We start from the raw sequence: 14292 nt of genomic DNA, 5'->3' as shown, positions 1-14292 counted from the left end.
CCTCATCGGTGGTCCCAAAGTATTCCCTACGGAACCTCTCCACAGGCTGAGGTTTCCTTGGGAACCTTTGATGGAACGTTTCTATCAATACCTCGTCATTGATATCTTCTGCCATTACCCAAGTGTTTTCTGACTCCGGTTCTCCTTCCCACGCTACCAAATACTCCACCTGATCCCCCTTCCACCTGGCGTCAAGGATTTCTGCCACATGGCTGCTGCATTCCCTTTCTTCTATGATCGGTCCCCGAGTGGACATCCCTTCTCGTCCCCCCTCATACGGTGACAGTAACGACCTGTGAAATACTGGGTGCAGTTTCATGTGGTTGGGTAACCGGAGCCTGAAAGCCACTGGGTTGACTTGTTGAATGACCTCAAAGGGACCCAACCTCCTGGGTCTTAATTTCTTACAACCTCCTTTGAACGGCAACCCTTGGGTTGACAGCCACACCCGATCTCCCACCCTTATGGTTTCACCTTCCCTTCGGTTCTTGTCTGCCTGCCTCTTGTATTCTTCCTTCACCCTTTCTAAGTTGAGTTGGAGCTGACGATGGATTGCTTCCATTTCTTCTACAAAATGCTCGGCTGCCGGGACGCTCCATCTCTCCCCTCCTCCCCCTGGGAATGCCCTGGGATGACACCCATAATTAGCCAAGAAGGAGCTCATCCCTGTGGACACATTCTCTGCATTGTTGTAGGCAAATTCCGCCAGCGCCAACTTCTCTACCCAGTCATTCTCTCTGTCATTGACATAACACCTCAGGTATTGCTGGAGGACACCGTTTGCTCTTTCCGCCTGCCCGTTGGTTTCAGGGTGCCGGGCAGTCGAAAAGTTGACCTCCACCTGCAGTAAGCTCATGAGCTTCCTCCAGAACCTGGAAGTAAATTGTTTTCCCCTGTCTGAGACCACCCTCAATGGCACCCCGTGCAACCTAAAAATGTGTTGTACAAATAACTTCGCTGTCTCTTCCGCCGTGACTGCATGCGAACAGGCTACAAAGTGGCACATCTTTGTTAGTAGGTCTACCACCACCATGATGGCTGTTTTCCCCTTGGACTTCGGTAGATCAGTCATAAAATCTATCGACACTGCCTCCCAAGGTCGTTCTGGGGTTGGTAAGGGTTCTAATAGCCCCGCCGGCGCCCGCCTCTCCCCTTTGGCTCGCTGGCATTGCTCACACCCTCTTACATACTCCCGTACATCTTCCCTCACCTTAGGCCACCAAAATTCCCTGGTGACCAACCACATGGTTTTGTGTTGTCCAAAATGCCCCGCCGTGGGGCTGTCGTGCAACTGCTTGAGTACCCTCCCCCTTAAGTCTCCTTCGGGGATATACAGTGCCCCTTTGTAATACAACGCTCCATTTCTTTCCTCAAAACCCCCTGGTTCCTCTCCCTCACCCCTAAGACCTCTGAGCTTATTCTGGGCATATTCATCATTCTCTGTTTCCTCTACCAGTTCTCTTTGCCCCACCAATGCCGCCCCACACACCCAGCGGTCCTCTGGGATGACATGTCTCTCTTCGGGTCCCCCCTCCCCTTCCAAATATTCAGGTTTGCGTGAGAGAGCGTCCGCCCTAACATTTTCTGGACCTGGCACATAACAAATTTCAAAGTGAAATTTGGAGAACTCCTGGGCCCATCGCACTTGCCGTTGGTTGAGCACTCGTGCCGTTCTCCAATACTCTAAGTTCTTGTGGTCCGTGCACACTTGCACCTTATGTTGTGCCCCAATTAATAAATGCCTCCATCTCCTGAACGCTTCATGAATGGCAAGTAGTTCTCGGTCATACACCGTGTAGTTCCTCTCAGATTTGTTCAGCTTTCGCGAAAAAAAGGCACACGGTCTCCACTCTGACTCCTCCTTCCCAGGCTGCAGAAGCACCGCCCCCACAGCCCGGTCTGATGCGTCCGTCTCCACTCGCATCGGTTTTTGTAAATCCACATGCAGGAGCTGTTCTTCCGAAGCGAACGCCCTTTTCAGTTCCTCAAAAGCTCGCTCCGCCTCCGCCGTCCAAACGAATTTCCTCTTACTGCTGAGACAGTCCGTAATGGGAGCCGTCAAGTGGGCAAAATTTCTGATGAACTTCCGATAGAAGTTTCCAAATCCAAGGAATCTTTGCACATCCTTCCTTGTTTTCGGTGTTTTCCATTCCAGTACCGCTTGGACCTTGCCAGGATCCATGGCCAATCCCTTGTCCGACAAGCGGTACCCCAGGAATTCCACCTCCTTGGCATGAAACTGACACTTCTCTAGCTTCACCCACAGCTGATTGGCTTGCAGTCTGCCCAACACTTCCCTGACGTCTTTTACATGCTGCTCCTCAGTCTCTGAATATACTAACACGTCATCTAAGAAGGCCACACAATTCTTGTAAAGCAAAGGCCCCAGGACGTGGTTCATAAACGATTGAAAGCACGCGGAGCCTCCTTGTAGGCCGAAGGGCATAACTAAATATTCAAATGCCCCCAAAGGGGTGAACATGGTGGTTTTCCATTCATCCCCCTTCCTTATTCGTATCAGGTTGTACGCCCCCCTCAGGTCCAGTTTAGTAAAAATCTTTCCCTTCCTGACCCTTGTCAAAATGTCATCAATTCTGGGCATCGGGAAAGTCACTGGTTCTGACACTGCATTTAAGGCCCTGAAGTCCACTACAAGCCTGGGTTTGTCCGTGTTTTTTTTGTCCACAAAAAACACTGGGCTGCCCCCCACCGCCCTGGACTCTCTGATGAACCCTCTCTTCAGGTTCTTGTCAATGAACTCCCTTAGCTCCTGCATCTCTCTGTCTGACATGGCGTACAGCTTGCCTACAGGGAGCTGTGCCCCAGGGAGTAAATTGATTTGACAGTCAAAGGGCCTATGTGGGGGTAGTTTGTCTGCCTCCCTCTCGCTGAAGACGTTGCTCAGGTCGGCGTATTGTTGGGGAACCTTCCCCTTCTCCGTTACTTCCGTCCCTGCTAGAGTGGCTCTGGCCCCTCCTTGAGCCTCCCGCTCTTTGCAGTGTTCTAGACAATGTGCTGACCCAAAGGAGACCACTCTCTGATGCCAGCCCACTAGCGGATCATGTAACGCTAGCCAGCTCATCCCCAAAATAATGGGAGCTCCTCCCAAGGTAGCCACATTAAACGCTATTAGCTCAGTGTGTCTTGCTACCCTCATTATCATTGGGACGGTCTGCTGGCTGACTTCTCCTCCCAGCAGCTCCCTTCCATCGATCGTGGTCACCTGCAAAGGGTTACTTAAAGGGATAGTCTGAATCTGGTGCTCAGCAGCAAACTCCTTACTCATGAAATTGCAGGAGCTGCCTGAGTCCAATAACGCCTTTATCTTTAGTGGGTGTCCGTTAGGCAGCTCTAGTAACACCTCTATCACTAGGGCGGGTTTAGGAGGTTCCGGCGTGGGCACTTTCACTGCTCTTTGGCCTGGCTGCTGTGCCCCGACGGTGGCAGCCAGGCGTTGGCTTTTACTTGCTCCGGTACATTTTCCTCCCTCTCCCCAACAGCTCCCGCCATTCCTTGCCATTCCTTTCTTTGGGGGCAGACTCTGGCAAAATGACCTGGCTGTTGGCAGAGATAACATTTCTTGGCGCCCTTTTCCTCCTTCTTCCGCTCTTCACTGGGCTTTGAAACTGCGCGCGCGCGCGCTGTTCCAATTTCCATCGGCTCTCCCGGCGGGAACGGTGGCTCTGGAATCTCTGGAATGCGAAGCTCCCTCCAACGTTCCCCCTTCCCTTCCCGCCTCTCCAAGGCTCTCGCCTCTTGGCGCGCTCCTATGGTCAGCGCTGATTTGGTCAGCTGGTCCATAGACTCCGCCCTGGGCGCCCGGGAAAGTTCGTCTTTCACAGCCGAAGAAAGCCCTTCTTCAAAGAGCATTTGAATGGGTTCCGCCGTTAGATCCCACCCCAATTTATGGATCAACATGGTAAACTCAGTCCAGTACTCACGCACAGATCGGCTCCCCTGTTTGCACGCCATTAACTGTCTGCGTACCACTCCCTGCTCAATATCGCTGGAAAACATCAAATCCATTGCACGAAAAAACTTCCTCGTATCCTTCAGGATGTCATTGTTTGTTGCCATCAGGGGCCTCACCCAGTCTTTCGCCCCCTTTTCGAGATGCCCAATCACAAAAGCCACCCGCGATTCCTCGTCGGGAAAGTCATCAAACTGCAGATTAAGGGCATATTGCATCTCTGTCCTAAAGGCATGATAGTCCTTGGCCTCCCCCCCAAACTTCTGCACCAATCCTGGCAACTTTCTGGCGAGCGGGGTGGTTTTCCCCTTCTCCGCATCTTGAGCCCTCCTCTCCTCGAGCCTCGCCGTCTGCAGCGCTAGCTGGACCTCCAACGCCCGGTACCTTTCCTCCAGGCTTGGACCCGCTCCAGCTCCTGCTTCTCCGGTTCCGGCTGGGTTGCTCATGATGCCTGCTCCTGCACAAACTGCTCACAGAGACTGTCGGAATGCTGTGATGGGACAATGAGCTGCTTGTGTGTAAAATCCAAGTCCCTCAGAGTTTGGTCAAGTTTGCAAACCTCTGTCTGTAACGGAGCCCCTTAAACATGGCTCTGTCAGTCGCTTGCAGATTCCGACAGTGGTTGCTTTCGGAATCGCTTCCAACATAAAAGCTCCTTAACGGAAACACGTCTTCTGGACTCTCTGCGTGACAGTTTCCGGCGAGGAGTGGGTGTCCCTACAGGAGGTCCTGAAACCTCCCCACTGTTTTCGCTGGAAGTGTCTCGGAGCCATCCCTCCTGCTCACTTTCCCTCAGCTCAGCTCTTCTCCCCCTACTGGTTCCCTCTTCAGCTGCTGAGTCTCTCCCAACCTGTGTGAGCCCTTCCACCTCCCTTCCTTCCGATGGCAGTTCCCTGACAGATGCCATGTCAATCAGTCTTGACTATGGGATGCCACAATGGGATGCCACAAAGCCAAATCAAAGCAAGGACAATGACTTTGGCCTTCTTTCATAATGGGTGAATATTCTGGCCTCATTTTGCAGACCCTCTGGACCAACAAGCTGAAATGGAGAGAAGGCTTTTTGTGGTAATAAAGTGCTTCCTCCTCTCTTTTGACATAGTCCTATAACGTATGTGTGTGCAGAAACAAAAATTTATTATTACACTTTATGCCATTACTATAGAAGGTCATCAGGTTGGGTTATGGCTCCACCTTCTTATAGTAATGGAGAACTGCCTTTCAGGTGAGAGCCAACAGTTCTTTCTGCTAATGCCATCTTCATAATAGAAACAGCCAGTTACGATGCAAATGATGTTTCACTTATTCTTGCTCTTCCAAATTCACATTGATATATGCAGTTCTCTGCAGAGCAGAATTCTTGAATTCAAACTCTTACTCAGTTGAGAGTTGACCAGAATTATACAGTGGTATGAAGGTGCTGCTGAGAAGAGCTGTCAGTATTGCAATTTTCTGGCATAGATCAAGAGAGCTTTGCTCCTGCACAACGATCAGTAAAAACTTTGGATCTGATCCACAGTCAGAGGGGTTTTACCATATTCATGGAAGCTTACTTAACCCCTCCCACCCAGAAAGGGGACTTAGCTCTAACTGCAAGTCATCCTTAGACCATAGAATTGAAGCACACTCTTGGCCCCATCCGTTCGTCAGGGGAAAGTTAGTATGTGTGTCATCTCATGACCCTGAGATTAAGAGTCTCATGCTCTTCCAACTGAGCTGCTAGTGCAGGATATTTGCAGCTATTAAAGAACCAGCTTTCCCCCCAGCGAATGTTTACAAATTGTCTTTTGCTTGTGGAGTAGCATCATGTGTTCCTCAAACAGACCAGCCTAATTGTACAACGTGATAATAAAATTTGTCTGAGCGCTTTTTTTACAAAGGGAAGAAGTGCATTGAAACTAGAATGGGGCAGGCAAATACCAACCAGTCTTTAAGGGGCCTTAGCTTAACTGGTCTTCAGCTAATAATCAGGAAACAACTGATTATTAACCTATCACTGTGTGCAGAGCCAATTAAAATAACATGATACCGCTAAAGATGGTTACTAAATTTAGATTTTCATGGTTGGCATAAGCAAAGCAGATTTTCTACTGTTATAATTTCTTGACGCGGGTGGTGCTGTGGGTTAAACCACAGAGCCTAGGACTTGCCGATCAGAAGGTCGGCGGTTCGAATCCCCACGACGGGGTGAGCTCCCATTGCTCGGTCCCTGCTCCTGCCAACCTAGCAGTTCGAAAGCACGTCAAAGTACAAGTAGATAAATACCGTATTTTTCGCTCCATTGGACGCACCCGACCATAGGGCGCATCTAGTTTTTAGAGGAGGAAAACAAGGAAAAAATATTCTGAATCAAATGTTGTATAAACTACTGTATTTAATAAACAACCAGTATATCAGAATCACATTACAGCCATGTAAAGTGAACAGCAGTCAACAATGGCATTAAGCACCATCATCACTGTCATTAACAAATGAAGAGAGACTTTAAGGTTTGAGTACTCTTCTAGTCTTCTGTGAACCCCAAGAACTCATCACTGCTAAAGTCAGAATTTATGAAGCTCAGTTGCTCACAGTCACTGACATCACTTTCTTCGCTATCTTCATGTAAAATACCATCTTTGTATCCATCCAAAGCATTGCTAATGCCACATTTTTTCCTCTCAATCCTCTTCCTCCCCTCTCTCAGCGAACAGCCTGCCAGCTGCTTGCAAACATTCCCTTTACTTGAATTACAGTCAAGAAACAGCCAAGCAGAGCTTCTCAGCGGCAGGCTTGGGAGGCTTTCCTTTTCCCCACTTTTTTCTCCCCCCCCCCCAGCAGAACAGTCCCCTTTTCCAGCCTCCTCCTCTCCATCCCTTTCACCCAAACTCCTCAGGTGACGTCTACAATTTCTCCCCTTCACTGCTCCCTCTCCTTTGCCCTCTACCATGACTCTCCACTCACGGCAACCTATGGTACCTCATCTCCCTTCACCCAGCTTCTTGGTCCCCCTTCTCTCCATCCTCTTCCTCCCCTCTCTCAGTGAACAGCCTGCCCGCTGCTCCAAACCTTGAGGGGAGGGCAGGCTGCTGGCAGAGCAGCACCCCCCGCCCCCATTCAGCAGCCCAGGAGTGCGGGGCATGGGCGCACAGCCCTCCCCTTGCTCCAAAGCTTCCCAGGGCTGCAGGGGGAAGCCGAGGCTGCCGGCAGGGGAGCGCGGCTCCACCACCACTACCAAAGACCAGTCCAAGAGTGTGCCGCACTCCGGCAATTTGGCTCCAGGGACCACACATTCGCTCCATAGGACGCACAGACATTTCCCCTTACTTTTTAAGAGTAAAAAAGTGCGTCCAATGGTGCGAAAAATACGGTAGGTACCGCTACAGTGGGAAGGTAAACGGCGTTTCCGTGCGCTGCTCTGGTTCGCCAGAAGCGGCTTAGTCGTGCTGATCACATGACCCGGAAGCTGTATGCCGGCTCCCTCGGCCAATAAAGCCAGATGAGTGCAGCAACTCCAGAGTCGGCCACGACTGGACCTAATGGTCAGGGATCCCTTTACCTTTACCTAATTTCTTGACAAAATCACTGGGGCCATCTCATGTTAAGTTCTTTTCATTCTACTATTGTCTTCTTTTGTTGTAGGAGAACATGTAAGTTCGAGATTTAAAAATGAGGTTGAACGGATGGGTTTTGATATGAACAATGCCTGGAGGATCTCCAACATCAACGAGAAGTACAAGTAAGTTCTGTGGATGTTTGCAGACAGCTGGCAGCAGCCTAACTTTTATTGAAGTAGGCATTTTGGAGCAGAGCATATCATAGCCCTTGCTGTGGTTGGATGCGCTTGTAGATCCTGGTACTGCTGATGGTTTGGAACTGAGCGGGTGGGGTCTCTTAGTAGCCTTAAAGCTCTGAAAAGCAAAGTGATAGAGCACCCCATGTAGCTGCCATTTTGCAGTTCTGTTTCTCAACATCCATGAAACAGGCCTGCAGTGGTGTATGCAGACACTGCTATCTGTCATCTAGCCTCAGAGGGCTGCTAAAACGAATAGTGCAAGCTACCTAAACACTTTGGGTCTCCTGTCCAGTTGCTTCCTGGCCTTAAAAGACCCAGGAGCATCCGAGAATAAACAAGCAGCAAGGTTGGGTCATGTAATATAAGGCTGTGTCTGGCAACTTGGAAACCATAGTTGCTCTCCCTAGGCGAGTGCTAAATTATAAGATTGCTCTGTTCTTGAGAAAGTAGTGCTCACAAAGGACTGTGGAATAAGGGAAGACAAGGAAAGAATACTTTGCACCTTGAGCTTCTATGTTGGAAGGGTGCTAACAGCTTGTCATGGAAGGAAACCAATGCTGTGACTATACATGCATGGCTTTAAAAAAATGTCCTCCTTTTTCCACACAGGCTCTGTAGCAGCTACCCTCAAGAACTCATAGTTCCTGTTTGGATCACAGACAAAGAGCTGGAAAGTGTGGCAGGATTCCGATCTTGGAAACGCATCCCTGCTGTGGTTTATAGGTGAGGCCTGCACTGAAGCACCTACTAAATTGAGTGTAAAGTGGTGTGTGCTTTTTATCACCTTGCCAGATGCTTAATCAGCAGCTTGGCAACTATGCTGAACTACAAAACTGGCACCGTTGATCTTTCACTTGCCTTTCTTTGGGCTGTGGAGCATTGACCCCAGATGCTCAGCTGTAAGCTAAGCTGGCTGGGACTTGTTCCTTGAGTCACTCCAGCTGGCCCTGCTGCAAAGCCCACAAGCCCTTCAAGATGTGTAGGAATGATTGGATAAATGGTGGTTGTCTCTGTAGTCCAACAGTTGTGAAATGGTCTCCCCAGGGAAGCCCATCTGTTTCTCTGATTGTGACCTTTTTGACATCAGGTGCAAAATATTCTACCTATTAATTTTACTCTTACGTTTTGGTGTATTTAAACCTGGGCACGTTGCTTTCCTTTTAATGATTTTGAGGCTGGTTTTTATAATAATTATCTTGCTGGTCTGTTTTCAGTTGTGTTTTTTTGGTCCTGATTTTGCACTGAATTCCGAGTTTTTATGTCATTTGTTTTGAGAAATGCTTTATTGACTAGATTTTATTTGATTTATTTGTAAACTGCCTAGGGGACTTTGTTTGACGAGCAGCCTAGAAATGTAATAATAATAGTTGGCTACATGGGTTGTTTTGGAACACGGCACAGGTTATGTAAAACTATAGATGGGCTTCACGGACTGCCTGTTTCTGAACAAAAGGCACATCTAAAGTACTGAAGCTGCTGATCATCATTAACTTTGGCAGTTTGTCACTGATCTCTCTTTAGGATTAAACAGGCAGCCTCCCAGTTCTAGACATCTCTGCATTATAGACATTTTATATGCGTCAACAAAAAACTGGTTGAAATTCTGACCCTGGTATAAGTGGTGATAGATCTATTGGTTCAGTTACTTTGAAACTTGTTTCTTGAGCATTCTGACACAAATCTCTTTAAATCCTAACTTCATTTTTTTTACTGCATTTTGATTACAAATGTTGATTCAAATGAAATTCAGTATGAAATACTGTTTTCAGAGGGCATACATTAGAATGCCCTATGAAACAGTATTTCATAGAAAGCATTTCTGCTTTAGAAAGTCAAAACTACTTTTGGAATTCTGCAGTAAGGTGGCAATTCCTATGTCACTGTGCATTTGCTCTAGCATTACCTGCACTTAGGGCCCTATTGTGATGGCTACTGTTAGCTGTTTCATTTCTGTTTCCTACAGGCATCAGGGCAATGGGGCGGTCATTTCCCGTTGTGGGCAGCCAGAGGTCAGCTGGTGGGGCTGGAGAAATGCTGACGACGAACATCTTGTCCAGTCAGTGGCCAAAGCTTGTGCCTCAGATTCCAAGTCTAATAGCAGTAAACTAGTGAATGGAAACTGTTCAAGAGATTTCTCCAATGGAGGAGACCTCTCTGATGTAGAATTTGGTAAGTTTGATTATCTCTTTGTTTCTCAAATATTGCATTTCGGAGTCTCCATAGAGTTCAAATGGCAGTTTCCCCCCTGATAGGGATTTCAGCCTTTTGCCTGCAACTCTTGTGTGTAGGACACCTGGATGCCTGCTCTGCCTTGGAGGGGGTGGGGGTGGGGGGGAAGGATAGCCAGGGTGCCACTCATGTCATTGATGGGTCATAACTTAGGGGTAGAGCATCTGATTTTCAGAATAATAATAATAATAATTTATTATTTATACCCCGCCCATCTGGCTGGGTTTCCCTAGCCACTCTGGGCGGCTTCCAACAGAATATTAAAATACAATAGTCTATTAAACATTAAAAGCTTCCCTAAACAGGGCTGCCTTCAGATGTCTTCTAAAAGTCTGGTAGTTGTTTTTCTCTTTGACATCTGGTGGGAGGGCGTTCCACATGGCAGGTGCCACTACCAAGAAGGCCCTCTGCCTGGTTCCCTGTAACTAGGCTTCTCGCAGCCAGGGAACTGCCACAAGACCCTTGGCACTGGACCTCAGTGTCCGGGCAGAATGATGGGGGTGGAGACGCTCCTTCAGGTATACTGGACCGAAGCCGTTTAGGGCTTTAAAGGTCAGCACCAACACTTTGAATTGTGCTCGGAAACGTACTGGGAGCCAATGTAGGTCTTTCAAGACTGGTGTTATGTGGTCTCGGCAGCTGCTCCCAGTCACCAGTCTAGCTGCCGCATTCTGGATTAGTTGTAGTTTCCGGGTCACCTTCCAAGGTAGCCCCACATAGAGCTCATTGCAGTAGTCCAAGTGAGAGATAACTAGAGCATGCACCACTCTGGCGAGACAGGTCCCAGGTTGAATCTCCAGCATCTTCAGGTAGGGTTGGGAAAGTTCTCTGCCTGAAACCCTGAAGAGCTGCTGTTAGTGCAGATAATACTGAGCTACATAGATTCAGCAAAAAGTGGCCTCCTGTGTACATAATGACAGGGTGGAATGATAACTGCAGGAGACAGTTTGAAGGAGGAGCAAAATGGCAGTTGGTTCTAGGCAGCCCGGTGGGGTAGGCCTTGTGGCCTCACTTCTCCCTCTTCTGTAACCGGGTTGAATCAGCTACTGCTGGTGCCAGAATTAGACATGAGGAGTATGTTCCACTGTCAAAAGCAGCTTCTCTCTCTCTTTCTTGATCTCTTCTATATGTAAGATGCCATGTAATCCATGTGTCAAGTGTGCACTTTTTCGATAACTGCTGCTGAATAAGCTGTTCTCTCCTTTTCTTCTTCAGATTCCTCCATCTCCAACGCTTCAGGAGCAGAAAGTCTAGCCATTCAGCCTCAGAAACTTTTGATCTTGGATGCACGCTCATATGCAGCTGCAGTGGCAAACAGGGCCAAAGGGGGAGGCTGTGAATGCCCAGGTGAGTAGCCGTGCTGTGCTCTGAGCATTGTGCAAAGGTGTTTACACATGCAGAGAAGGAGTGGGAGTGGAGACCTTGTCTAAACCAGATCAAATTTTGGTTACCAGAGTAGCTACCATTAATTCAAGGAGGTTGGAAATGGGTGTGTGTGTGCTAAAAATGTTCAAATCCAAAGGGGTTGTTCCTTAAGAAGAGAAAGATGCCACCTTTTGTCCTGCAATTTAGATCCAGTCTCTAAAGCTAAACTACAGTATTTGATGATGGAGTCCTTACCAGATTTTAATCAAAAGTATGGTTTTTGGGTTTTGTTTTTTTAAAAAACCCACCTTGTTTTGTTTTAAGGAAGTGAAGGAATTGCACTGCATGGCCAAATTCACTAAACCGTGGTGTTTAGTGTTGCATCTGAATTTCGCCACAGAATGCAGAAGTTGCAGGTAGCTTTGGGCTCATGTGTCTACCCCTTTCCCTGTTTGTAATTTGTAACAAAGAGCAGTTTTTAGTTTCACCCAAATTGGTGAAACTCCAGGTTGTTGCAGATTGCAAACAAGAAGTTTTTAAATTCCTTCTCCTGATGTGTTAAAGGAGGAAGGAAGGGAAAAATTGAGAGAGACGTTGATTAAATTTCTGGAGAGCCACTACCGGTGTGGTGCAGACAGTAATGAGATCTCTCGATCCAGGGGTCTGATAACAAGGCCAAACACTTATGTTCCAAGTGACACCCTGATTCTCTGTATGATTCAAAATCTGCAATAGATGTCAGCTTAAAAGTTTATAATATTACGGCATGCGCTTGACATCATTTATAAGTTTGCTGATCCACCCAAACCAATACATGGTGAAAAACTGCATGGTGCACCAGCCAGGTGCACCTTATTTATGAAGACCTAATGATTGTAATTTGTTTAAAAATTGCAAGATGCTACAGAAGTCCAGCATGAACCCATACGTCCACCCTCCAGGCTGCATTCTAATCGTACCAAAAAACTTTTAAAGTTCTGTGCAACTACGTCACCCATCCCAAACAAGTACAGTGGTACCTCGGGTTACAGACGCTTCAGGTTACAGACGCTTCAGGTTACAGACTCCACTAACCCAGAAATAATACCTTGGGTTAAGAACTTTGCTTCAGGATGAGAACAGAAATTGTGGCAGCGCGGCGGCAGCAGCAGCGGGAGGCCACATTAGCTATAATGGTACCTCAGGTTAAGAACGGTTTCAGGTTAAGAATGTACCTCCAGAACAAATTAGGCTCTTAACCCAAGGTACCACTGTATTGGGATCCGTATACTTGAAATTCCTACATACAAAGTAGCCCATGGAAACAATTGAACTTGTATGTCTACAGTTACAGGTGTTGCTTCCTGGCAGTGGTTCAGGAGTATAGTGGCTGAAGAATGTGCCACTGTTGTCATGCTAAATTGCCACCAGAGAGGGCAGAGGGTGAGAGATAATATCCAGACAGGTCCTGAGCATGCTGACACTACACAACTCTTACTTTTCAACTCCTCCACTGCCACGTCCGTGTTGCTAACTAAGGGGGCTGTCTGACTTCTGTTCACTGGTGATAACAATCAGTTTCAAACCACTTCTATAGATAGAGACCATTGTTCCCAGCAAGCAGTCCAGTAGATCAGTAAGTTCATGTGTTTTCTTTAGACTGTGTTAGAATAACTCCCTCTATTCTGTCATAACAGTCGTCCTTTGTCATGATGTTTGGTGTGCCTGAGAGAACCTCAAAGGCTAGAGGAGGCTGATGGGATAATAGCGCTTAGCACAGGCCCCAGCTGCTGCTGGCTCATTTTTACAGTAAAGCTCCTTCATTCATTTCGCTTCTGCCTTGTTTGAAGTGCCTTATCTTCTGCTTTTAACAGAGTATTATCCAAACTGTGAAGTAGTGTTTATGGGAATGGCAAACATCCATTCTATTCGGAAGAGCTTTCAGTCGCTGCGTTTGCTCTGCACACAAATGCCGGACCCAGGAAAGTGAGTGACATGTGCGCCTTCTCTCTGCCCCCCCCCCCACTGTTGTCCCCTTGCACATCTCCCCTTCCCAGCACGCACACTGTACTAATAGGTTTATTGGTATTGCTTTTTAAACAATCTAATCCTCAGTCTTCTTTTTGTCATTGTAAAGAAAGGCAGTCATTTGCATGCCTTCCACCAGCCTTGTGCCCTCCAGATATTTTTGGATTGCAGCCCCCATTATTCCCAGCCATAATGGCCATTTAGAAGGCACCAGGTTAGTGAATGCTGGATTAGTTATTAGATAAGAGAAAATTAACATTTGTAATTATTTGTATATGTTTGTGTGTGTGTGTATATATACACACACACGCACACACGCATATATTTAATATTGGCTTTTTTTAATTTAAAAAACCTGGTTTTTTTTAATCCACCTACCTCCAGACCTATTGACCTTGGCTGTTTTCCCACACAAAATAGGAGAGTTCCCCGAAATACTGCCAACACACACTCCTGCATTGTTGGCATGTGTGCAAGCTTACCTTTAGGGGGAACCTACCTGTTATTACTGTTCTCTTTGGGAACCTTGGATATGCTTCTGAGACACCCCAAGTTTTCTGGAAATAGAGGCTTGGATACCCACTAACTTAAGCGATTTGTACTTTTTGATGCAGAAGAAAAAAAGTATACCCTCCACTTGTTACTGAAATTTGCTCAACCTACAAACTTCACTTTAACAGAACAGAGAGGTCAAAACTATTCTCCCTTGTTGATCTGCAGCTGGCTGTCAGCTCTGGAAAGCACCAAATGGCTGCAACATTTGTCTGTCCTTCTGAAATCGGCACTTCTGGTAGTTCATGCAGTGGACAGAGATCAGCGGCCCGTCTTGGTGCACTGCTCAGATGGCTGGGACAGAACCCCGCAGATAGTGGCTCTGGCTAAGCTGCTGCTGGATCCATATTACAGGACCATCGAGGTTCGTGGCATGGGAAATAGCACGGTTGGG

The 14292-nt window shown here is 47.5% G+C and overlaps 1 protein-coding gene across 12 annotated transcripts in view; it reads left to right on the top strand.

Moving 5' to 3' along the window:
- MTMR3 (myotubularin related protein 3) overlaps positions 1–14292 on the top strand; it is a 41982-nt gene that overhangs the window by 13055 nt on the left and 14635 nt on the right. For all 12 annotated transcript variants that reach the window (XM_080986190.1, XM_080986180.1, XM_080986188.1 and 9 more), the window contains 6 exons: positions 7592–7688; positions 8355–8468; positions 9709–9914; positions 11190–11321; positions 13193–13304; positions 14067–14262. In XM_080986190.1, coding sequence (XP_080842316.1) covers positions 7592–7688; positions 8355–8468; positions 9709–9914; positions 11190–11321; positions 13193–13304; positions 14067–14262 — 857 coding nt within the window. The remainder of the gene's footprint in view (positions 1–7591; positions 7689–8354; positions 8469–9708; positions 9915–11189; positions 11322–13192; positions 13305–14066; positions 14263–14292) is intronic.

This window comes from Podarcis pityusensis (assembly GCF_964106645.2).
Source record: "Podarcis pityusensis genome assembly, chromosome: 16".
NCBI lineage: Eukaryota > Metazoa > Chordata > Lepidosauria > Squamata > Lacertidae > Podarcis > Podarcis pityusensis.
This window is presented reverse-complemented; position numbering and strand designations above follow the sequence as displayed.